Consider the following 26538-nt stretch of genomic DNA (forward strand, 5'->3'; position numbering starts at 1 on the left):
AAAAAATAATAAGTGTGTATTAGTTTTTCTTTACATACTGTGAGTTTCACAGATATATTTTGTGGCTTTTTTTATTGCAGTTGGCTTTGTAATCATTTTTGCTAAAGCATGGTTCACTCTATAGATTTGCTTATACACAAACACTTCTGAAATAAAAGCAAATATAATAGGCTCTAACACCACAATAAAACAAACATAAAAGTTTAAAAAAAAAGAAGATTCCAGGCGTCACAAAATACAGATGCATTCTGGTAATGTCAGATAAGAAAAATCAAGCATATGTTGCATTATTCTTTCTTATTTTACTTTTTTGGGGTGCTAAGATTTCCTTTTCCACTTCCCTAACATTTCCTCTATGATAATTTTAATTAGTGTTTTCTACTAAAATATGTTTTAACTACATTTTTGTTTGTTTTTTTTTTGTTTTTTTTGAGGTAGTGTATATTATCTCTCAGCCCCAATATACTTTATATCTCATTCTTCTCATATTTTACACCTGGTTGAAAAGCATATTGACATGGACGGAGGTTTACTGTTTACAATATATGCATACTTTATACTGGCACGGATAAGTGATACTACCTACTGGAATGAGTAATACTGTATACAGTAACGCTATGGGTATAAAGTATACTGGCTGGATTAGGGTCCACATTTTGTTGAATTTTTAACCTTGACCCGTTGATTTGCATTACGCTGCTTCAGGGTCACACTCTGCAAGATCGTCATATACCAGATAAGAATTTGGCTACCCAAAATAACTTGCGTCATGACATTGAACCCCTTTATTTATTATTCTTTCATCTTTTCCTACTTTTACACTCATATCCCATCAGCGTTGGTGAATTGCACATGCTATGTCTTTCACCCCAAAAGGTTATTCCAAAACAGAGTACAATCTTGTCGCCATATCAATTTAAATACTCATCACCCATTTCTTCCATCAGATCACTATTGGGTTTGGACTATAAAGTTTGTCTACACTTCCCAATTCTACAGACAAATGTATTACTGCTTGAAATATATTTGTATGTAATAGATTTTTGCTATCTTATAGGTTCGCAGTGGAAGAACAACCATTTCCATTGCTCATCGCCTCTCCACCGTCCGGAATGCAGATATAATTGTGGGGTTTGATGGAGGACGAGCAGTAGAGATGGGGACTCATGAAGAACTTTTGAAAATTAAGGGTGTTTACTTTACGCTGGTCACATTGCAGAACCAAAGTAACACACCAGGTAACATGTTTCAGTCTACGAACAGAATAATATGATGTTATTTATATATATATATATATATACCTCCGTAGCCTAATGCTGTAAAGGAAGGTCATTAATGTTATTATTATCTTTTATTTAAAAGGCATCGCAGGGGTTCCACAATGACGTACAAAGGGAGTTAGAGGATACAAATGACAACAAAAGACAAAATAGCAATTCTAAAAGTGATGAAAAACAATAAATGCAAACAATAACTTTACATAATTGCATTAAAAGCCATAAAATGACATATTCATGGAAGGAAAACATCAGGAGAGAAGGCCCTGCTGTGAGAGCTTACATTCTGAAGGGGATGGGTGGACACAGAAGACAGTGAAACTGAGTGGGACAGCAGATGTGAGGAAGGTGGAGGCTGAAGTGTTAGGAGGAGGTTGGTAGATCACATTTGAGGGCTTGGAGATTGGTGGATAGTCTAACAGGGTAGGAGTGCATTCCAGAGGTTAGGAGCAGTGCAGGAGAAATTTTAAAGGCAGGAGAGGGAAGAGCTAAGCAATGAGGATGCTAGATGGTGGTCATTGGTGAAGTTGGCAGAAGGGGATGTGTATAGAAATGAGTTTGGATATGTAGTGGAGAGAAAAATAGTTGAGGGCTTTGTACGTGATGATGAGGAGTTTGAATTGAATTCAATTTTGTACTGTGTACGGCGCTGCGGAAACCTTGTGGCGCCCAACAAATAAATGATAATAATAATAATAATAATAATAATAATAATAATTCTGAAGCAGACAAGGAGCCATTGTAGCAGCTGGCAGAGAGGGATGGCAGAGGTGAAGTTATTAGAGAGGAAAATGAGTCGGGTAGCAGTGTTGTGGACAGATTGAAGTAGGAAGAGATGGGAGAAAAGCAGGCCAGAATGGAGAAGGTTACAGTAATCAATGCAAGAGATAACGAGTGAGTGGACGTCAGTTTTAGTTGTATCCAGGGTGAGAAGGGGTCTAATAATGGACATATTACGAAGGTGGAAGTGGAGGGTTGGGTGAGGAACTGAATTTTGGTGGTGAAGGAGATGGAAGAGTCGAGGATATCACCCAGGCAGTAGACTTGAGGGACAGGGTTGAGGACGCTATTGTCAACAGAAAGTGGGTTGAGGGGATGGGAGGTAAGAGGACCTTGAAGAGGGGAATATGGCTTACTGTGCACTAAACCACATTAACCAATCAGCAATTAGCTTTTGATCTGTTTAGTGCAAGTTAAATATATGAAAGCACATGTCTGATTGGTTCCTATGCTTTAGCACAACTTCTACATCTAAATGAAGTGTAAGAATGCCCTATTATTCACTGTTCCTGGGAAGTTATGTACAATGATGAAACATAAACATAAACACTATTGTGGAAGTGACACTTCCTGTTTCATTATTTCTGAAGGCCGGAGTTCTGCAAATCAGCTATTCACTATTGTTAGTAGCTCGTCAGTTTGTATGTGGAGCTTTGCATAATATGATTGTTTCTAACCACAGATAAAGTTGCAGATGAAGACACCGTTGTGGAGAGAAGTAGGGCATTCAGCAAAGGAAGTTACCAGTCAAGTTTCAGGTTTGTTTATTTTGGGGGGTTTTTCTTTAACTTTGTTGACTAAAGATTATCCAGAATATAAAATGTGTCTTACTGAAACATATGTCTATACAAAATGAGTAAAGCACATTCCTCAAAGTAACAGTCAATGTGTTTTCCAAGTTCAGTCCTACCAGTGAATCCAGATATATAAGTGGACTCTTCAGACTCAACTCATAGAACTGCAGCACATATTGGTTTTACTACATTCACCTGCATTGATAATGCAAAACCAATGGTCAATTATCTGGTGACTTCTTAGGGAATTAAATGACCCTTTCCCATCTATTTCTTATGACAAATATGTTATTAAGGCACAGTACCCAATGGGGCTCACGTGCAGATCCCAGATTAACTTTAATGGCCAGTCCAGGATTGCAATTAATTATCAGCAAATAGGCGAATCAATGAAACTTGCATAAACATACCGGTTTTCAAGCAGGGGATATTAATGTCCTGTTTCTAGGGATTCCAGAGGGCTGAAATAAGAATCACTTGCTAATAAGCTAATATTCAAACAAAAGAAAGATATATAAACTTTGGTTCTTACAGACAAAACAGTTTTTCCTGCACCAGTTTGATAGGAGCCTCACATCAATAATCTGTGCTGTTGGTTACCCTGCTCCTTCTGTTGTCTATCTCATAGTCTGTGGCTCCCTTCTTACCTTTGTTCCTCTTCTCAAATCATGACACTGCCCAGGGGAGGGCTGGCAAATTTTTGCCTGGGGGAGGGGTGGGAGACTCGGCTCAACAGCCTATTGTGAAGCGAAAAAAAATTACAGATGGCCCAGTGACCCAGCTCGAGGTAGCCCACTAAGGACCGGCCCGGGGAGCAGCTGTCCCCCTGCCCCTCTGCCCCCCAGCCCAGCCTGCCCCTGACACTGCCCCTGTCATATGGAGCCCTGTCCTCAATAACATGATCACATTAGTCTGTGATCTCGATCTCTATCTCCCACATGGCCAGCACAGTGGGGACACTTAGACCTTCAGGGGCTAAGATTGATAACAAAATAAAGGTGCTCTGATTGTAGATACATTTGGTTCCTGTAATTATATACCTGTATGGCATTCACTATCGCCAAACTTTTGGATTTTGCCTTCGCTATATTCTGTTTAGAATTTCTCGGCTCGCCCCAGTAAATGAAAGTGTGAGAAGATCTAACTAAAGGCTCAGTATCCCTTGAAGCTTGTTTTTGTACATCTGTGCATGTACTTATTGCAAGTTCAAAGTGTGCAGTCTGCATTGATAACAGTGGGAGCTATACAGAAGGAGTCATTGATCCCTATGGTGATCATAGTGAAAGGTTCTCTTGCAGATAAGAAGTGTCTCTGCTTTATAGATGTGTAAAGAAACATTCCTGCTATTTCTGATCACGATTCCAAAAAGTTATCATACCCTTTGCTGTGCTGCATCGAAAAAGTTTTATTTTCACATTGCACCATCTTTTTGTCAAATAACTCTAGTTGATATAATAAATGATATTTCCCAAAAAAATCTATTTTCTTGAAATATCATGGTTTGCAAATCCATCAAAGGTCTCATTGCTAAGTTAATGAAAGTACCGTATGCAACTGACCTACAAGTATGACGCATCCTATATTGATTTGCCCTTTTGAGATTATGTTAAACTGGTGCAAATCAAATACATTCTTCTAATGCTGAGCATTTGTTCTTTTTATAAACTGATAACATTCTGTATCAAACTGGCAGTTTAATGCTGAAAATTCTATTTCGATTGTACTTTAAAACAATTACAATCTATCACTGTCTGTCAACATAATAAATTACCAAGCTATTATTATAAAACAGAATAAAGTGATGACTGATAATGAATAGAATGCATTTGTTACACTTCAGACATTGTAGATGAGTTTGGCTTATACGTAGCCCACACATACTGCACTGGTAACATAGTAATTGCAATGTATTTCTATTACCTACAAATACATTGGGAAGGTTTTAATGGGAAATTACAATACAGACATTTTGTGTATAATTCATACATTATATCATACAACACATGTCCAGTTTTTTCATCAAAGTAACTGTGTTTGTGGAATTGTGTAAACGTGATTACAGAACTATATATTCACTATAGTCCAGTAGGTGTGGTTGAAATTGTGTTAGCAAAATAGAAGATGCTAGAAGATGATTGTCCAAAAATTACTCACACAGGCACCAAGTGGGATAAAAATAGCGGTGACTATTTGTTGTGTTTTCATTTGCCAATTTGTTTTACGTTAAAGATATTTTACCACCTAGAATGATCAGATTGACAAATCAAATCATGCCTACATCGTTTGCTGCATACTGATGATGTGGGTATGCTCAGGTATATTATCTGTGACATGATTGACTTTATCTATTGAAACCCTCTTCAGTGCCTGTTTTACTGAGTAAGCCCTGACATTGTTGGTTCTGTCTCTACTCTGGCTACTCTTGATTATATTCCAGTTACCCTAACACCACCTTGCATAAATGCTCACAGACAGGGCCACCTTAACAACAGTATGGGCCCCGGGCACAGCAGTGCACCGGGGCCCTAATATATAAATATATAAGTAAAAAAAAAAAAAAAAGGATATATATATATATATATATATATACACATACATATACCCAACTTAAACGATCCATACAATTTCAACTATAAAAGTAAAGTCTTTTTTTTTTTTTTTCAAAATCCCCCTCTTAACTTACCTTTCAATCGCGATAAGTTGAATCCTCTTCTGTACTTCGTCGCTGTGCTCCTCTATGCTGTGCTCGCAGTGAATGTCTGGCGTGATGACGTCATCACGCCTGACATTCAATGCGAGCGCATCACGGAAGAAAGGACCAGGGAGTGAGCCGGATCGTCACCTGACCTGACCGCAAAAGGTAAGTTTCTTTATTTTTTTAATTTTTTTATTTTTTCTTCTTTACAGGATTTTTTACAGCAGCAGACCTGCCAGGGCCCCCTTTCCCCCTGGGCCCCCGGGCACCTGCCCATCGTGCCCAATGGGAAAGACGGCCCTACTCACAGATCTCTTCCAGCTACCCCAATCTATCCATGACTCCAATTTTAAGTAGTCATCTACTGCCTATTGGGGCTAACCAAAGGGCTGCAACATGTGACAATATACCAAATTTTGTGGGGGGCTCTTTTATGTTCCTACATTATTATTAACCTCAATAACATTAATTTTCAGTCATTTCCAGTAATTTTTTTGTCAAGTGACAAGAACACTGCTACCTGTTTCTGTATGAGCAATGGCACTGAGCAATGTCACTGGAGACTGGAGAGTGACAAGAACACTGCTACCTGTTTCTGTGTGACCAATGGCACTGCGCAATGTCACTGGAGAATGGAGGGTAACAAGAACACTGCTACCCATGTCTCTGTGTGAGCAATGGCACTGAGCAATGTCACTGGAGAATGGAGAATGATAAGAACACTGCTACCCATGTCTCTGTGTGAGCAATGGCACTGAGCAATGTCACTGGAGATTGGAGAATGATGAGAACACTGCTACCCATGTCTCTGTGTGAGCAATGCCGCTGAATCTCCTGGGCAGGAAGGTACTTATGGAATACAAAACCCGCCAGATCTGACAACGCAACAATGACGTTTTGGCTCGATTCAGATCCGAGGACGCGCAAAAGTACTGAGCCGGCTCCCGAGCCTACTCGGATCCTCTAAGTTCGGGTGGGCTCAGTTTTCAGAAAACCGAGCCCGACCATCTCTAGTTACAATGAGCAATTGTCATTAAAGTTTGTGGCGAGAGAAGCATTGATGGCTGTATATTGGAGACCACTATGATTAAAGTGGGAAAACTATATATAACTTGGGTAGTGTGGCATACAAATACAAATTGTGTGCATGTAGCTGCAATTCAAGACACATTCCTGCACCTAGCCAGCCTTGAACACGGAACACCGAGCTCCCTCCATCAGATGGAGAAAAATGCTGCCCTCTTGTGGTCACCACCATATTGACCCATATGCTCTCTGTACGAAGTGTTGCATTCAGCAAATGAGCGGATATATTCATATACTGGGCATAGGACTGAGACCAGCTCTAGACGCTAATTATTCTGTAGTAGACATGAATGGTGGCTAGAATCTGCCACCAGAGCTTTCCTCATCTAGCGGTACATTATGCAGTAAAATAGTTTGTCCTGCAAGAGAGAAAGGGAAGTAGAGAGCGACAAAATATCTCCATATTCTCATAAATTTTGGTAGTGTGTATTGTACTTATTGTAATGAGTTATCTAAACGAACAACAACAAAGGTGAATATTTTAATGCAGTTTAACAATAAATATTAAATGCATTACACTCATTCCAGCAATATGTTTTACAGGAACAGCCTACGGCTTCGTTCAAAATCCCAGCTCTCCAATTTATTTCCCGATGCCTTATCTGGTACCGTGAACGGGTCACCTATTATGCTAGCAAATGAAATTGAAGAGGAGGAACTACCCACAAAGTCAAAGGTCCAGAAGAAAGTAATGATATTAGGACTCAATATTTTGTTTATACCTGGTTACATCTAACTGTTTGCTTGGACAATTAGCCGGGCTGTATAATCTACTGATGAATATTTGATTAGTTGATGGTTAAGAACATTGCATATACTTACTTGGTGCATTTTTAAAAGGGAGATTGCCATGTAATATTATTTAGTCTCATGTACATTCAGCTACATATTAAGTTTCATTTGTATTCCCCCTCCCCTCCCCCCCCATGGAACCAAAGCAGCTGTTTTGTGTCCAGGTGAAATATTTTCTTCTATTCGGGGAATTGGAACAAAGATTTTCTGAACAAAAAGATTGTGTAGACAGCACATAGCATCTATTGTAGTCACTGAACTTTTGCTATCCCTGTGGCACAGAGGGCCAGAAACATCTTATTGCTCAATAAACTTTTAATTAACTTTCTGAAACCCCAGCAATATATTACACATTATATAATTATTTTTCTCAGTTCTCTCCATCTGACTGGGGATATAGGATTGTTTTTGTAGGGCTCAGAGTTCCAGAGTACAATAATTTTCCCTGACTAGGGGGAGCAAAAACATTCTCATATGTCCAACTAGGCTACCTGGGTGATTCTAGTCTTCCATCCCATCCACACTGACAGTCTTGTGCTCATTAAATACAACACTGACCCCTTTTTAAACATTTACTAATTGCAAAATATACAGAGTTTGCAACCAAGTCCACTGGAACATGATAGGACCAGTAAGCGCGGCATACATTTTTTTGGCCTAGGCGATGTGCCCCTTATATTCTGAGTGCCCCCTTATATTCTGAGTCGCCACTTTACTGCACATATGCAAATTAAGGGATTTCTCCAGTTATCCATCTGTTGCGCTGTCCAGTGTTCTATCTCCTAATGCTTTCAGTCAACTTGAGTTAGTTACGATATAGAACAGCACAGATTGGCCATACACTGTCCAATGGGCTATCTCCTAATGATCTCACCCAACTTGAGTTAGTTACGATATAGAACAGCACAGACTGGCTTTGCACTGTCCAATGGGCTATCTCCTAATGATCTCACCCAACTTGAGTTAGTTACAATATAGAACAGCACAGATTGACCATGCGCTGTCCAATGGGCTATCTCCTAATGATCTCACCCAACTTGAGTTAGTTACAATATAGAACAGCAACGATTGGCCATGCGCTGTCCAGCAGGCTATCTCCTAATGCTTTCACCCAACTTGAGTTAGTTACGATATAGAACAGCACAGATTGGCCATGCGCTGTCCAGCAGGCTATCTCCTAATGCTTTCACCCAACTTGAGTTAGTTACGATATAGAACAGAACAGATTGGCCTTGCTCTGTTCAGCACGTTATCACCTAATGCTTTCACCCAACTTGAGTCAGTTACGATACAGAAAAGTATGGATTGGCCATGCGCTGTCCAACGGGCTATCTCCTAATGCTTTCACCCAAATTGAGTCAGTTACGATATAGAGCAGCACAGATTTATGCAGTAATATATTGTCTCCAAGCTTCCTATACCCCATACAAATGAATGGAACATTATTTGTTTTATGATGTTCTAAATAAAAATATACATTGCCTAGACCAATGTATTTTAAACCTGTTCCTCAGGACCCCTAACAGTGCATGTTTTCCATATCTCCTTGCTATAGCACAGGTGTATTCATTACTGACTGACACATTGTAACAGATCCACAGGTGGTATAATTATTTCCCTTGTCATCTGGGAAACCTGCACTGTTAGGAATGGGTTTGAGAAACACTGGTCTAGACAACTCTAATTTGACTTATATAGATTAGTCAATTCTCTATCTATATTTAAATAACTTTAACCTTACATGGTTGGTGTTCTGATTACTATATTGGTTGTAATCATAGCTCTGTTTAAACAGAAAAAGAAGAAAAGCAAAAAAGAAAAGAAATCTGTTGTTATGAGAATACTGAAGTACAATGCTCCAGAATGGCCATATCTTGTGTTGGGGTCTTTGGGAGCCGCAATTAACGGCACACTTACTCCGCTTTATGCTGTTTTGTTCAGTCAGATACTGGGGGTAAGTACCGACTCTAAAAATCTTTATAGAATATTGAAATATAATTAAATTTTAATATAGTATTTATTATAAATATAATATAACATTTATAATAATATAAATATTCTTTCAACAGACAGTGTTTGCCATATTTTTTGTACTCTCCTCCCTCTTTCCATTTAAACAGAACTAATCTCAAATAACGTTGGTATTAGATGGGTAGTCACTAGTCATACATACATAGTTGCCACCAGCATTTTAAAATAGTTTCCAGGGGCACTTTGCTGCCATGTGAAACTTTCTTGGCACAACTAGAAGCACTACAATACCAATCATGATAAGTTTTCACTTATAATCTCTTTTTTTGCATTCTAAATACCCCTCTTTAATACATTTTATTTTATAGTGCATAGATCATAAGAATCAAACGTAAAAATTGCATTTGATTTGTGAAAAATAATGAATTTTATGGTGCCGTGGGTCAGCAAAGAAAACTAAAACACAAATTTTCAGGCTCCGATCCAAAAAACCTGGGATTGTCCAGAGAAATAATGCAATAAATAAATAATCTAGTAATGGCACCTAGAGTTATAGATGGGTGCTTTATTTTCACTGAAATCAGTTTTGCAATCTCAGCTTTGTCTACGTGGGATCTTATATGATAAGTTCTTGCAGGGTTCCTTATACACGAAGAACAAAGACAACTGTATAACAATGGAAATGATAAAATTGTGATAACTAATCAGGCAAAGTAAGAAAAGTTTGCTAGAGAATAAATTGTTGCTCCTAGCGCTGTATATTAATCGATAAAAATCAGTAAAGGTCATTACAATAGTGCAACAATTCCTACTCACAATATTTATTTTATGTAAAATGAGCCTATGGGGTAGATTTATCACAGCTCCTGAAAAGGAAAAGTGGAGGTGTTGCCCATAGCAACCAATTACATTCTAGCTGTTATATTGTAGAATGTATAGATAAATGATAGCTGGTGTCATATTGGTTGCTCTGGGCAACACTTCCACTTATCATTTACGAAGGGTTGACCAAATTTACCATGGGAGGACATTAGGATGGTTTTTATTATAGATGTCACATTTGAATGTTTATTATTACATAGGTGTTTGTGCACATGTACTGTAAATGCTTCAACCCATATCAATATATATGTTTTGTTTTACCTAAAATACATAAAACAAGATGGTTTTAATGCGTACTGTACATACAATAGGTTTTTATGATCTATCTTACTTGCATACTCATGTTCTGTGCTATTTAGTGGCACACATATGTGTACTTTTTAACACACAGACAATGCTGCGTCAATCATCACTATCAGTCGGGACTTACACCTGCCCTGTTGCTGGTGCAAATGACACGGCTGAAATGAGCGCACTTACAAGATGCCCAGGACTTGAATCGGCTGCAACTGTGTTGGCACACCCTCGGTACACCTTTACTGTACATTTGCCCACCCCTTCCCTCCCAGTGTTTTGCCCTACAAGCCATAAGCAGCACTAAGTATCATTTGCGCTCAGATATGATTGCTGTTAGCTGCCGGTCATGTCTCATGAGATGTGGTAATCTCGCGAGACCAGATTAGGAACCGCGACACTGACAGGCAGCTAAAAGGAAGCAGATTTCCTGCAAGGCTGCCTGTCTGCTATAGTAATTGTCAGGCCATGCCCTTTAGACCAGAAATGGCCCAATGAATTCAGCCAGCCCGGGAGCCCCCATTAAAATATTACATTTTAATGATGCCGCATCCCCCCAGGACCGAGCGCACCCAGGCTGCAGCCTGGTCAGTCTATTGGTCGAACAGGCCCTGGCAACACTTAATCTATGTACTCATTTCTGCATATATTAGTGTTACCTCTACAGACATACGTTAATAGTGGAGTTTACAGTGACTATGAGTAATTGTATTTTTTTTATTCTGTTCTGATTCAGACTTTTTCACTGCCGGATGTGGCTGAGCAAACTAGACAAATTAATGGGATCTGCCTGCTCTTTGTTATCATTGCAGCGGTGTCATTTGTTACCCAGTTCTTACAGGTAAGTGTGTGACATGTTTTTTTATTGCATAATAAATCCAATTTTTAAAACACCAAATATACACACTGCAATGCACTACTAATAATAAAGATCAATGGCAACCAACAGTTATGTATTTTTATTTTTATTTTATTTTCTTACTGAGAGCCAATTATACATTTAATTGCTCAATTATACTGGCATAATGCCTATAGCAATACTGTGCAGTAATGTAATTTCATTCAATGTGAAATCAGTGTGTTATAGCATTGTTATGTTTTGTTGGGTACGACCATTAGAGAGAACTCGCACAGTTGCAATTAATGTGATAGGATCTGGCGCTGCGAGGCAGACTGGAGAAGCACAGATCCTGTTTCTTGGCCACTGAAATGGAGCTCCGGTAAAATGCCACAATCAAACTTGTAATGAGATGGTCCAAAACTGCACTGAGAGGGTGCAAGAAAAATGATAAGGTGGTGTACTAAACTGTCTCATATATAGGGGCACATTTATCATTTACCATTGAAATAGAGAAATGGTTATCAATCCTTATCGGACGGATAAGTATTGATTAATTTCTCAAATTTATCAAAACCGGTTCACTGTATATGTCCCTTACCTTATATTTCTAGTGTAAGAATAGAGAATAGAGTTATCGCCTAGAGAATAGAGAATACATAGGGAATTTTAGGGTAAGATTTCCGTGTTCGGTGCAAACTATGTGCAGACAGTGATGCCTTCTTGCTGGAAACAAGGCTATATTTTTTCCCTAAAAGAGCTATAAGCATTATACCCATAATGTGGGTCTGTGTTCACCTGATTTCTTAATCCTATCTACTATCTGCGTATCCTTGCCTGTCCCATTATCGTGTCTCCACTCATTCAATACATTATATATGAGACAGTTTACTACACCACCTTATCATTTATCTTGCGCCCTCTGAGTGCAGTTTTGGTATATTTACTTTATGAAGTGCAGCATTAACTTAGCAAGAGACCCCTGATCCCTCTGATTTTAATTTGTAATGAGATGTATCTTATTCACTAATATCAAACTGCGCAATGTTAAGAAAGTTTAGACATTAAAATTCACAAAACTTATACTGAGCGTTTCATTGAAAAAAGCTGCCAACGGGAATAAATGTGGGCGTCAATCACAGAATGCCCTTTGTCAGATTTTCTGCACAGTTTCGGTAAATAATGACATTATTATCACAGTCTTTTGTGATCTAACAGACGTCTGGCAAAGTGTGACAAACAATCAAATTATCATTTTCATCGCTGCTATTCTTTATGAGAGGCTATGCCAGTACGTCAATCAGATGGTCATGCCATTTTTGTACTGTGTTTATATGATACATAAAAGCATTGACAAAACGTTAGAACCATTTTCAACATTAAACAAGTGACTTAAAAGCACAAACACAGCAGTAAACAAATATCTGGCCTTTTCTTTATACTATAATGGTCTGTGCTCACACAATGATGATTGCTGGGGGAATCTTTTCTTCAATATTTTTTTCTTTTTGTGTCTTTCTATGTAATGATAGCCGTTTAAGGCTTCATTTTAGCAGGCAGTTATTTACTGTTGCAAGGCTTCAGTATATAAACTATAAAAGTTCAATAATACAATTTTTCAAGTAAAACATTAAAGTGGAAACTATTTAGTGTACTGAACCAACGTTCAGTTCATTTGCTATCTGACATCACTGAGGCATGAGGCACAGAGTGCCTCATGCCTCGGTGATGGAAAAAAACAGAAACGGCAGTCTCTCAATGATGGTGAGTGGAGAAAGAAGGTTTTGTCCCCTAAACCGATACCTAACATGTCTTCATTCCAATAAAAACAAATAAGAGCTCATGTCGAGTTGGACGTACATATGTTTTATTTTCTTAAAATATGCATTTGTGAACTGCACATGCGCAGCATAAATACATATGTGTATGCAACGTTCATATGCAGATTTATACTTGTAACTACTTATGACTGGAGCAGCGGAACCAGGAACAGAAGAGGCAGGCAAAAGTAGTCCGAGTACGGTGAGGACGTGGTCACAGAATGTTAGCTGAGGTAGACCTGGACGCAGAGTAGATCTGCCTATCAGGAGCTGCCTCTCTTGTGGGTGTGGCAATGATACACAATGATAACGATCAACAGCGATACTTAGTCACTTCATTGCAGATTGATCTCACTAGCTGACGGTACTAAATTTAATAGCATGACTGCTATATTATATGAGGTTGCTGTTGTCTGTTTGCATGCCAGTGATTTACAGTACCATTGAGGGCACCACTGTTTCTCCTTTACACATTAATAATTAGAGGAAAGCAGAGGATTCTCATTTACAGCATATTATACCTACCTCTGTATGTGATGGTGAGCCACACTTTTAAAGTATTCGGATTTCAGAGGTCAATGATTTTTCTAGTGCCTAGTGAATTGATTATACAAGTACAAAGAAGTATCGAAAGTGCCGATATACAAAACAGTATTACAGACTTATTAAAAATATATATATACAACATATAAGAAACTGATCTTGACTGGCACAATACTTAAATACCAATATAAAAAGGATATATATCCAACGGCTTTTATAAAGCAAAGCATGCAATAATATTCACAGTAGTTTTTAGATGGTATTTGCAACAGCAGGGCCGTAACTAAGGCTATGCGACAGGGGGAGGGGGGGGATTTTTTTAGGTTAATTTGCTTAAAATTGAGGGCTAGGGGGGCGGTATTTGTCTTTCTCGCCCCAGGCGCTAGAATTGTAAGTTACGGCTCTGCATGTCAGTGTCTTATATGGTATATATATATTTTCAATACATTTGTAATACTGTTTTATATATCAGCACTCTTATTACGCATACAAATGACGGCTGATGATATTGGGCCTGATAAGGAAAGTGCAAAAAAAAAGAGTACATTTTGTCAGGGACAAACCATGTTACAATGTAAGGGGTGCAAATTAGTTTATTATTTTACACATTACTTAAATACTGGCTGTTTTTTCATCTAGCACACAAATACTTTATTTAATTTTAGCTTGAGCTTTATTATTGCTTTGAATTCAAAGTTGATTTAGGACATGCCCTACCCCAACTATAAATCTGTCCCCACATTTTAAATTTACCTTCCACTCCAATGCAACATGGTTTTGCCCAGGTGCAAAGTTACTCCTTTTGTTTACTTTACTCTCCTTAATGAATCATGCCCATTGTGTGGAAGTGACAGGTCCGCTCTAATGGGAGACTTAACATTTATAAACAATGTACATTGGCGGTTTGTATGTAATCGTATAAACGTAATTTTTCCTGCAATACGTCTGCAGTATCTAGCTACTTATATACTAACTGCGCAATTCTAAGGATAACTAAACCCCAACATTATTTCAAAATTGGTTTCCTGTACCCTGTGTAAAAATATATATATATTTGTTTACTTGGCACGATTATTGTTCTCTTTTAAAGTAAATTAGCCAGAACTAAGTTTTTCTACTATATTTTATTGACAAAATTATGATTTAGCTGCATTGCAAAATAAAAGTGTTCTGAGTTTTATTGGAGGAGCTAGTGGGATGTAATAGATTTAGTTAGTTACATTTGTAAGTTAGTAAGGTTATTGAACCTTCCAGGTTTACAGAGTATCCTGTTGCAAGATGGATACACAAATATATTTCAATTAAACATCAAATCATCATCATCATCACCATTTATTTATACAGCGCCACTAATTCCGCAGCGCTGTACAGAGAACTCACTCACATTAGTCCCTGCCCCATTGGAGCTTGCAGTCTAAATTCCCTAACACACACACACACACACACACACACACACACATACACACAGACTAGGGTCAATTTGTTAGCAGTCAATTAACATACCAGTATGTTTTGGATGTGGCCCTCCACCTCTTTACATTGCCCCTCGCTGAGTTAGAGGGTAAGAGGTGAGGGGGTGTAACTAGGAAATCAGTTAACAGTTTGACCATTTGCACTTCATTTAGAAATGTGGATGATTTTCTTAATGACAACAAGCAAATAATTGCTTGTTTTTGTCTATGTGACATCCAATATGCATAACTGAAACTTAAAAGTAAAGCAAATGGACATAAAATTATGTATAGGCTGACCACTGGACTCCCTTAGGACTGGCGATTCTCTATCCATCTAACAACACATTTATCATAAGCAATGTTGATAGATTATCTTTGTATTTGCTACTTTGCCACTGAAGTATGGGAAATGATTTTAGGTCAGTTGAGTTTTCCCTCACAAAAATATAATGACTGTATGATATGTGATAAACTACACCTAATATATATCGTTTCCAGGGTTACGCTTTTGCTAAATCCGGGGAGCTCCTGACTCGGAGGCTGAGGAGAATTGGTTTCCAGTCTATGCTTGGTCAAGAAATCGGATGGTTTGATGATGCCAATAACAGTCCTGGAGCTCTGACAACCAGACTGGCCACAGATGCATCCCAAGTTCAAGGGGTACAGAGAAGCTTATCTTCATTTTAAAGCACAGACCTACATATAGTTTTGTGTGCAAATTATTGTGTTCTTGTTGCTCACATAAAATGTTAGATCGTTTAGTCTCTTCCTTCTGTTACCATACAGTTGATTATGTCCAAACCACTACTTTTATGAAACTGATTGTATTACACTTATAGGTGCTTTATATATTTTTTAGAGATTACTCAGTTCATTTTCATGGTATTTTTTTCTATAGGTTATTTATATTTTCAGTGCATTTATTCTCACTGAGAAGCAGACAGATAGTTTAAAAATATTCATTGTGATTGTGTGTTTTCAGTTGTAAAAAGGAGACAGGAAATTAAAGTGGGCAATAAGGAATACCGTGGGGCCCGTTTCAGTGTGGAAATTTAGAAGTGGTGGTATGGAAAATGTTAGCGAACGGAATTTGGTAGTTTTACAATCAAAGCAGCAGGAGAAGTGCCGGTTTGGCATACTACCGTGTACCGGCTAACGTCCACCACTGGTCTTTTTACTAAAGAGCAACAAAAAAGAAAGTGCCAAAAAGTCAGCATTAAAATGTTCAAAATTGCTAAAATGGTTTACTAAGAAGTACATCAGACATTTTACTATGGGGAATTTCAGTGTGCATACTGTCTGCCATTGCAAAATAAATTGTTCCCCTACAGTATGTCTTAAATATCTCTTGTACAACCTGGGGCTACTAACTACTTTACTGAAATAAGGGTTACCACCTAAAGGAGCCATTTATAACTGAACATCAGAATGTATCTCTAAAGGAATAACTTCTAAAGAATTGCATTACCATAATATTGGGCTGCAGACTCACTGTACGTATCTGTCTTATTCAGGCCACAGGTTCCCAGATTGGAATGATTGTTAATTCCCTGACAAATATCGGAGCATCACTTATCATTGCGTTCTACTTCAGCTGGAAGCTGAGTCTGGTTGTTTTGTGTTTCCTACCTCTAATCGGATTATCTGGAGTTTTTCAAGCTAAAATGCTTACAGGATATGCCAATCAGGACAAGCAGGCATTGGAAGAAGCTGGAAAGGTATATATGTGGGGGCGATGACATAGAAACACAGGAAGGAATTCAATTAGGCGTGAAGTGTCTCGCGGTAAAAGTTCGCAGCCGCAATGTTCCTCAGAACTGAAACATAAAATAGTATTGTTACTCTCATGGATACCACACTCTCTACCATAAATTGATAGTGATTAAACTTGTTTGGAGACATAAATTACATTGACAACTCTGCACTATTCCCATCTGTGCATTATACACAGATATTTTTCTATCTTATATCTATCTGATATTATTATGTCAGAAATAAATGTACTCAATAAAAGATATAAACCAGTTAAAATATTTTATTGTAAGTGGGTTGGGAATTGTGGAACAGCTACTCTGCCCCCGACTTTGACTGACAGTATTGCAGGGATGGCAGGAAGCCCCTTGTTTCATCATCTAACCAATTTTTGGCTTATTATAGCTGCCACTACCAGTAGAAAACACTTATCCTTTACCAATTTCATTTATTCAGATGATAGGTGGGCTAGATCAGTGTTTCTCAAACCCAGCCCTCAGGACCCCTAACAGTGCAGGTTTTCCAGGTGACAAGTGGGATAATTACACCACCAGTGAATCTGTTACAAACTTACAATGTGTCAGTCAGTAATGAATACACCTGTGCTAAAACAGGGAGATATGGAAAACACGCACTGTCCTGAGGATCGAGTTTAAGAAACACTGGGCAAGATTATGGTCATGGACCTCTAAGATGAAAGGGGACAGGGGGGCAAAAGTCAAAAATGTAAATAGGACACCAATTGTAAGACACAGTACTAACCACGTCAATGTCAATGCTTTGGGTTATTTAAACACTTTTATTATGTATTTTATATACTCACTTTTATTTCACTTTTACACTCTGAAATACACTTGCTGCTTCACAATTAGTTGAAAATGATGTCAGCAGCTTTTACTATGTGAGCATACAGTAAAACACCATGCATGTGTACTAACTGCAATCTAGCTATGTAACACATCATGGGGTAAATGTATTAAGCTCCGGGTTCTTCAACAAAGCGGCGCTGCCTTGTAAAGGAAAACTTCCCTTTACAAGGCAGCGCCGCTTTAAATTTAAACGCCGAAGACGCCGATCTCGCGGGTGTTGAAGAACCCGGAGCTTAATACATTTACCCCCATATGTGTCAGGAATTCTTCTCTCTGAACAGTGGGTTTCCGAGCAACAGAGATCAGACCATTCCACAAGTTAATGGAGGAGCTATAAATTAGACAAATATTTTAATTTCTCTCTTCTAATAATTTACTCAATCTCATACTACTCTGCTGCTGTTCATAACAACAATCCTCTGTAATGCATTGTTAAAGCAATATACTGTTTATAAATGTCCCATTTACAAACATAGGTAGAACTACAAGCAAAGGGTTCTGGGTATAAACTTGTAAACCATAGAAACAACAAGTCAATTTAGTTGAGCTTTTTTCATCAAGCTCCTTATTGACATGAAAAGGCCAATTGTAAGAAAAGCTAAAATAATTACCCTGGTTAAAGTCCATTACGTGGGTCAAAGGCCATGGAAATATCAGCACTGACAACTTATATCTTAATGAAGACAAACAAAGATACAAAAAATGATCCCATGGTAAAATAAATGCACATTTCCTATATGTTACTCCCTAGGTCTCGAGTGAAGCAATCGGGAACATCCGCACAGTTGCAGGATTGGGAAAGGAAAACATGTTTGTAGGACTATACGAGAAACTACTGGTGATGCCACGCAAGGCAGCAGTGAAAAAGGCTCACGTGTACGGGGCCTGTTTTGGGTTTTCGCAGTGTTTAATTTTTATGGCCTATGCAGCCTCGTTCAGATTTGGTGGCTTCTTAGTCAATTCAGACGGGATAAACTATCTTGTGGTTTTCAGGTACTGTATAATTTTCAGTTGAAATCATTCGTTCTCTAGTTATTGATGTTATTTGTGTGTGTATTTACGATAGTAAGTATGTAGCTGGAAATGAATAGAAATATTAAAATGTTTTTGAGAATCATTTGTTCGGTTAAATATTCTCTAGCCCAGATTTACCCATTTAAATTGCATTTATCTGCGAAGTGTATGGCCCATGGCGTATTATATCAATCTACTTGGCTTTCCTTCAATTGTACTCTAAAGTTTTACCGTAACGCTGTTCTCCTTTTTCTTTATTGTTTTTTTTCATGTATTTGGGGATTTAGCATGCCCCTGGGATGTAACAGCAGTAGTTGGGACATATTTGAATGTGTCAATCTAAAGTGCCAGAGTTTAGTGATTCTATTTAGAGTTGTACTAGAGTAGCACAAGACTAGGCAACACTTTCTATGTACCAAACAACTCCTGATAGAAAGGTATGAAAAGGCATACACTCTTGTGCCTCAAGCCTCAGTGATCTCATTAGTTCCTAGTGAATTGAGCTGTTGATTGTTGGTTCTGCCCATAAAATAGATGCCCCCACTCTTTGTAGCCGACATGTATACTTTAATACTTGTTATTTCAGTGGAATAATCGTCTAATGTTCTATTCAGCCCTGCTGTCCGATTTCATTTTGAATTTATATCTTTTGCTGATTCAAAAAATACTGAATATCAGACACATGGTCCTTGAAAATGTATTCATATCTCTCTCTTTCTCCCGCAGAGTCATATCTGCCATCGTAACAAGTGGCACTGCCCTGGGACGAGCTTCTTCCTTCACTCCTGATTATGCCAAGGCAAAAATTGCAGCTGCTCAATTCTTCAAATTATTAGACCGTGTCCCTAAGTCCAGTGTTTACAGCACAGACGGCGATAAATGGGTGAGTATTCTCTTCACAGCATCCGCCATTTTTGTAGCTACACGGGGCATACCGCTGTGTCTGAAAATAAATCATCAACTAGAACAAATATCAGCGGTAGTCAATTCTGTTAAAAATACTTGTTCATTTCGATGTTATCTTTTCTGACTAGATCATCATTTTATTCACAGATGTCATTGAACAGCTTTCATATTGTTATGTCTTGTACAAAGTACCAAAGTGGGATTCATCCCATCCATAAATATGCATGTTTAATCCCTCTACCTTCCATTGAGCCACAGCTGTGAAATCTAATTGGTAGCAAAGCTTTGGTATGGCATTGTCACTTATAAAATCCATTATATCCAGTTATCTCTAGCGACTTATGTATAGATGACATAAGAAAATATGTTGTGAGCATATCTCAATTGTTCTGTTCTCTATAATAATATAGATTTAATATAATATAATAATATTGATTTTATAATCTCCTGACATAATGCAATATACTTTTGTGAGCATAACTTAACCTAACCTGGTTATACATTAAACTACACACACAAGGAGATTATCATACCTTTCCTCACAATATTTATACGCATAATCATATACGCATACGCATATATATTTAACATAAAATTTATATAGAAAACACTAGATATATGGGCCCACACAACACAGTAGTTCGGCCAATGACTATAACTAATATACATGCGATGCAGCCTATCAGTTCACTAGAAACTTGTAACAGCACCAAAGCACATTATGACCAATATTCATCAGTCACCGATTCCCAATGAATCCATACTCAACATTTGAGCAGTCCACAAAATGGCTGCTTTCTCTGAGTGTAGGTAACAGATGTGGGACAGTCCACAAAATGGCTGCTTCCTCCAAGTCAGGGGCAGAACTACCATTGGTGCAGCACGTGGGGTGCACCGGGGCCCATGGAGATAATGAGGCCCACTGCATGGGGAACTAACGAGCTGAGGACCCCTGTTCCCTCCTCCCTGCGTCCCTGCATCGGGGCCCACAGCTCGCTAGTTCCGCCTCTGCTCCAACTGTAGGTGAAAGATGTGGGACAGCAATCAAAATGGCTGCCTCCTGTAGGTGACAGAGATTCTTTAACGCAAACAGCGGTTATGGCGACTTGGGGGGAAAGAGGGGGGATACTTTCTCAGAGATATGGCCGCAAGAGGTAATATTTATTGTTTTCTTGGTAAAGTTAGCTGTTTTGTTGACAGAAAGAAAAGAGTGTTTCAAAAGTATTATTCATTTATAGTTTAACTGTGAGGTACAATGGGAAATTAAAATAGATTTACGGTAGATAGTATTTATATTTGCAGGCTGAAAAAAATATATTAATATCATGAATAACACAGCTATGATATTGAAGTGCTTACTGCTTTTTATAGTACTATATTAAATCAATTAATTGTTTTGTCAAGCACACATATATATTATAATAGAACATGTATGTTGTTTAAATGCTAATCGTTCATATGTTTTATTTAAAACCGCACAGGACAATTTCAAAGGGGACATTCAGTTTGAGGACTGCAAATTCACATACCCCAGTCGTCCAGTCACCATGGTCTTGCGAGGTCTCTCCGTTAGCGTGAAATCTGGTCAGACTCTCGCTTTTGTTGGCAGCAGCGGTTGTGGAAAAAGTACAAGTGTCCAATTACTGGAGAGATTCTATGATCCAGATGAGGGTAAAGTGGTAAGTAAAGTCCATATGTTACAGCTAAAAATCTCAGTGTTGGCTTTTAGTGGTCTGTTAATGAAGAGAATGGTCCCAATAAGATGGAATTTGTGCTGACGTTTTCACTCTTTTCACCAGAAGCACCGTCAGTCGGATCTGTAAAATACACCTTTTATTTTCTGCTCATGAGTGTAGTTCAGGTAAATTTGAAAATCATAATGCCATCCTAATGAATGGTTGAAGGGATAGTCAATGAGCTTGTTTATGTTTTATTTTGAAACAGGAAGTTTATAGAATGCAATAGTAGTATTTTGTGTGCCTTTGTCACCAATAGATCACAATGAAAAGTGCTTTGTAACTGTAATGCTGTATTGCTTTAAGATACAAAACATACTAGTAGGTTAATTGGCTTCTATTAAATTTACCTAAGTGTCTCTCGGTCTGTCTGTGTGTGTGTAAGTTAGAGAATTTAGATTGTAACGCCAATGTGTAGTAATGTAATATTAATTAGTGTAATATAAGCATTAACTATTTAACATAGCTGATCTTTAATAATCTTTCACAGGCGGGTGATTGGCAACAGCTCCTTTTGGCCTTGTAATCACACATTATGTTACAACATTTATTGCACATGAAAGCATATTATTGTTCTCTGTGACACTGATAGCACAATAAATGTAACCCAGAGAGCCCTGTGCACACACATTTTCCAACAAGTGTTGTGAAAGGCAGAAAAAATTCCTTGTTTTTTCCTATTCTTTTAACTAGCGTTGTTTTAAATGACTGTGTGTTAGAGCCCTTGCGGCTGAACTCTTTCCTCGGTGTTACCAATATATACAATGTGTCGACAATTTATAATTTGGTATTGAAGGCACTCTAATACTCTTTGTTGTGTTTTTATACACAGCTTGTAGATGGTCATGAAACCTCAAAAGTGAACATGGAATTTTTAAGAAGCCAGATCGGAATAGTGTCTCAGGAGCCGGTGTTATTTGAAGGCAGCATTGCTGACAACATCAAGTACGGCGATAACTCTCGGGACATCTCGATGGAGGAAGTGATTGAGGCCGCAAACAAGGCGCATTTGCATGAGTTTGTCATGGCACTGCCAGAAGTGAGTGTAATTAATAGTAATACATATCGATCCATAAATGTAATACCTCTTTTATTGTCATTAAAATGCATCATGAATATCAAGAAATTATGTTTTATGAACATGATTTTGTTTCCCACGGGAACACTTCTTTTTAACTCCATAAAACAGGATTGTTGGATGGTATGTAATATTACCACTCACTTAGGTGCAGAAAGATTTACTCTTCTTATAGGAACTTAACGTATGAACCTTGGAAGCAAGAATTGAATCATTGCCGGTTAAGTTTACTTATGTCTCAACTGATCTACAGAGCGCAGCTCTGTTCCAGCTACACACTTATGCCTGGAAAGGTGATACAGGAACGGGCAAGGGAGGGCAAGTGTAGGCCCATGTACACTAATGGTGTGTTCATGTAATTGCTACACAATTAATCTTGCAGATTAGCCGGTGCAATCAATTGCAATGATGATGATTATCCTCAGCACTATCTAGCAGCTTTGACCGGTCGTCTTTTGATCCATCCATTTAATACTACTTAATTGATTAGTGTTACAGCAATATTATATGAAGTCCCTGCAGTCTACTTGGGTTGCTTAATTCACATTTCTTTTCGGGCTACAGCAAAACATTGTAATGTCCATGTTGTTGCTAACAATAAATATTGTCCAATGCAATTATTGTGGTTCCCACGCACAAAACAGATTTAATAGCAAAATTAAGCAGAATACAATGATAATACAAAGTACAACGATACATACGGTGCACAGCCCCTGGATCCAGAAACAGCCTGTCAATCCTGATGTCTGTTGGCAAAGAGAGACTTACTAAATCTGAGGCTGCTTTTATGTTGTTAAGTTTAGAAAAAACAGTGATGATGTCACAGAATATACACAGATAATACTAAGAGAGGTCTTCATTGGTCCAGGGTTAACGAAGTTCCAGTAGACTGCTGGTCATAGGTCAGTTCATTTGATCTTCTCCCAAAGGAGGGGGCCGCTCACTCCAACTGTTGCCTACGTGTCTTCCTGCCAAATAACCAGTTCAACCTGACCCATAAGAAGAGGGCTTTTGTGTAATAATTTCATTTTGCTCATAACGTGCGATTGCTGGATGTGATCGGTGCTCTGTTGGAACCGGGTTAATGGTGGTGAAATAAGCTTTAATATGAGACCAAACTATTTACATTTTAGAGGACCTGAACCCTAAATACCTTAACTTTAATATTATCTCTATAAATAAACTTTAACTCATTTATTAAATTATCGAGTGTGAATTGGAACTATTAGAAAGTGCGTACTATTTACAAGTAAAAAACTGAATGTAAATGTTATTAATTCGTGCGATTGTGTCATTACACCTGGCGTACTGATCGGTAAACCAATAGTAATCGATTTAGCCGACTTCATCCAATTATTTGACTTTCACAGCATTTTAAAGTCAAACAACATATGTTTGTATTTAACCTGTTGCCACAACATGTACTACTCACAACAGCTCTTGTTTTGGAGTGTCAGTCTTAAACAAACACTCCCCCCCACCCCCTGATGTGTTCTGCTTTTGTATCTGATGTACATTATGGACACTGTTCCATTACTTCCTAAAATAATCTGTTTAATATGTGGTGCTGCTCACAGTTCATTTTAAAGGGCAACACTATTATCATTAAAGAACAGGTATTTTACATTAATTAATGCTGCACATATCTCACATGCTGTGTATATGTTAACCATTAATTTTCACCCCTCTGCAGCAGTTAGTTAAGTTAGGAGGGAGGTGTCTCTCTAACAGAGCAGAGAGGGACTAACAGCTTGACAGACTTGCCTGTGGGGATTGGTGTATTCATTCACAGAGATGAAGCCAGTGATGTAACAGTAGCTCAAATGACTGTGGTCACAGCTTTTTGACATTTATCAGGTGCCATTAGGTCCTAAAAATATGGGAGGGTCTTCAGCTGTCTGTCATGGTGTGTGGAAGCAACTCTCTACTTTTTTAATATAACTTTGGGATTTAATATTTTTCTTGAACACTCCATCCTCAACTAGTAACTAGTAAATCTGTGAGTGACCCTTCCTCAGGACTCTTGATATATCCCAGCTCAGCGTTTTGCTTGTGCAGGCAGTCGGGATGCTGCTGAGTAAGTGACCTGCGGCATTCCAGACTGTGCTCTAATATTAAGTGTATGCCACTTGGCATATAGAATGTTAAGATGATAGAATCCATGGTCTATATCCTAGTAAAATTATAATTGTATGGTAAACTATTGTAGTAGAAAAAAACATTTCTTAGGAAAACTACCAAAGTAATTTAGAGAATTGAAACAACTGCTTGGTCCAGACTCGTAGAGGCCTTAATTTAGCCTATACCTGCTAAAACATTGCATTTGTCGTTGTTCTCTTTTTAGAAATATGAAACTAATGTTGGAATTCAAGGATCCCAGCTCTCCCGCGGACAGAAACAGCGTATTGCCATAGCCAGGGCAATTGTCAGGAATCCTAAAATTTTGCTTTTGGATGAAGCTACATCAGCCTTAGACACTGAGAGTGAAAAGGTTTGTGATCTAAAACGTTGTCAATTGCGAGATTAAAAAAGAGGTTATGATTGCTAAAATCACTTGATAAATATATTTTTTTTGTTTACACTGAATTCAATTTTACTGACAACTTGTGGATGGATAATCTCCCTTATTAAGGTCAATTAGTACCAGTGACCTGAAGCAGGGAGAACACCTGTCAGAAGATTTTCTTTAGAAGTGAACATAAAGGAAGTTGAAAGTGTGCACTGTTCATTTAGTGATGTGTTTGATTCCAGTCTTCCCACACCAGTTTCACCGATCCTCGCACACTAGTATATCTTCAGATGCTCATATTGGCTATATATTGGTCTAACCCCTCCCACTTCACACTTGCTTACACATGCAGGAGTTGGCTTTCCTGAAACATTATGTGCTGCTGTTAACATTTTAATACTCTGATTGGTTACAGATTGTTCTAGTTTTGTCAACTTCATCTCCTGCTTGTCCGAGTGTTCCCTGTTTAAAAGAATGATCACAAGAGGTTTCCAGACCATAGTCAGACACATTTAAAAGTAACACTAAATACTACAGTGCTCCACATTGTACATCATTACAATGGGAATAATATGTCTATAACTCGTAAACAATTGTTTTACTAAGATCACTACCTGAAAAGGTGCTTGTTATTAGTTATGCAAATCCTTTGATATTCTTATATATTATTGATTATTGATCTGTATTGATACAGATTTATTTTATCATGTATGACATTGCTTTTATTTTTTATGTATTTTATATATAGATTGGTATAAACATATGGTATGTCCTTATCACAAGTGTTTGCTTTATCTTACAGACTGTGCAGGTAGCACTGGATGAAGCTAGACAAGGTCGTACATGCATTGCCATTGCTCACCGCCTGTCCACCATTCAGAACTGTAACATCATCGCTGTAATGTCTCAGGGAGTCATTGTAGAAAAGGGCAATCATGAACAGCTTATGGCTCGCAAAGGTGCCTATTATAAACTAGTAACGACCGGAGCACCCTTAAGTTAAATGCTACCTGCCTTTTGTTCCAACTCGTTATCAAAATGCATTGTTTTAAATTGTATATTTTTCATACAGATGTATATATTGTAATAACTGCAATCAATGCTAATGTGCATTTGCTTCAATAAAACTGTTATGTTTATTTAAATGTATTTTTAAAATTGTATAGTTGAGTGAGCTTTGTTTCCTTAGACTGGTAGGATATTGCTCAACGCAAAGAATATTTATTTGTGCACTACAGAAATAACCGTTCCAGATTGTCATTGGAGATTAGAGATTGCGCTGTACATTGTACATTATTCACTATCTATCAGTATACATTGTCTCCATTCCTAAAACTTTACAAAATCAACATCTTGAATTCCTTGCACCCTGGAACTGTAGACTACATCACCAGTATTCTGCCTTTAGTGTCTCAGGTAGGAAGTTCAGTATAGGAATAGGTTAAAGA

The 26538-nt window shown here is 38.0% G+C and overlaps 1 protein-coding gene across 1 annotated transcript in view; it reads left to right on the plus strand.

The window, feature by feature from the left end:
* LOC142098559 (bile salt export pump-like) overlaps nucleotides 1-26229 on the plus strand; it is a 62111-nt gene extending 35882 nt beyond the window's left edge. Inside the window, exons 15-27 of the mRNA XM_075181395.1 lie at nucleotides 1058-1238; nucleotides 2740-2815; nucleotides 7176-7320; nucleotides 9220-9378; nucleotides 11308-11412; nucleotides 15725-15886; nucleotides 16741-16944; nucleotides 18599-18840; nucleotides 19588-19744; nucleotides 21249-21446; nucleotides 22336-22542; nucleotides 24926-25072; nucleotides 25893-26229. Of these exons, the coding sequence (XP_075037496.1) occupies nucleotides 1058-1238; nucleotides 2740-2815; nucleotides 7176-7320; nucleotides 9220-9378; nucleotides 11308-11412; nucleotides 15725-15886; nucleotides 16741-16944; nucleotides 18599-18840; nucleotides 19588-19744; nucleotides 21249-21446; nucleotides 22336-22542; nucleotides 24926-25072; nucleotides 25893-26093 (2184 nt within the window). The 3' untranslated portion in view covers nucleotides 26094-26229. The remainder of the gene's footprint in view (nucleotides 1-1057; nucleotides 1239-2739; nucleotides 2816-7175; nucleotides 7321-9219; nucleotides 9379-11307; nucleotides 11413-15724; nucleotides 15887-16740; nucleotides 16945-18598; nucleotides 18841-19587; nucleotides 19745-21248; nucleotides 21447-22335; nucleotides 22543-24925; nucleotides 25073-25892) is intronic.
* The last annotated feature ends 309 nt before the right edge of the window (nucleotides 26230-26538 follow it).

Source organism: Mixophyes fleayi, chromosome 7, assembly GCF_038048845.1.
Source record: "Mixophyes fleayi isolate aMixFle1 chromosome 7, aMixFle1.hap1, whole genome shotgun sequence".
Lineage (NCBI taxonomy): Eukaryota > Metazoa > Chordata > Amphibia > Anura > Limnodynastidae > Mixophyes > Mixophyes fleayi.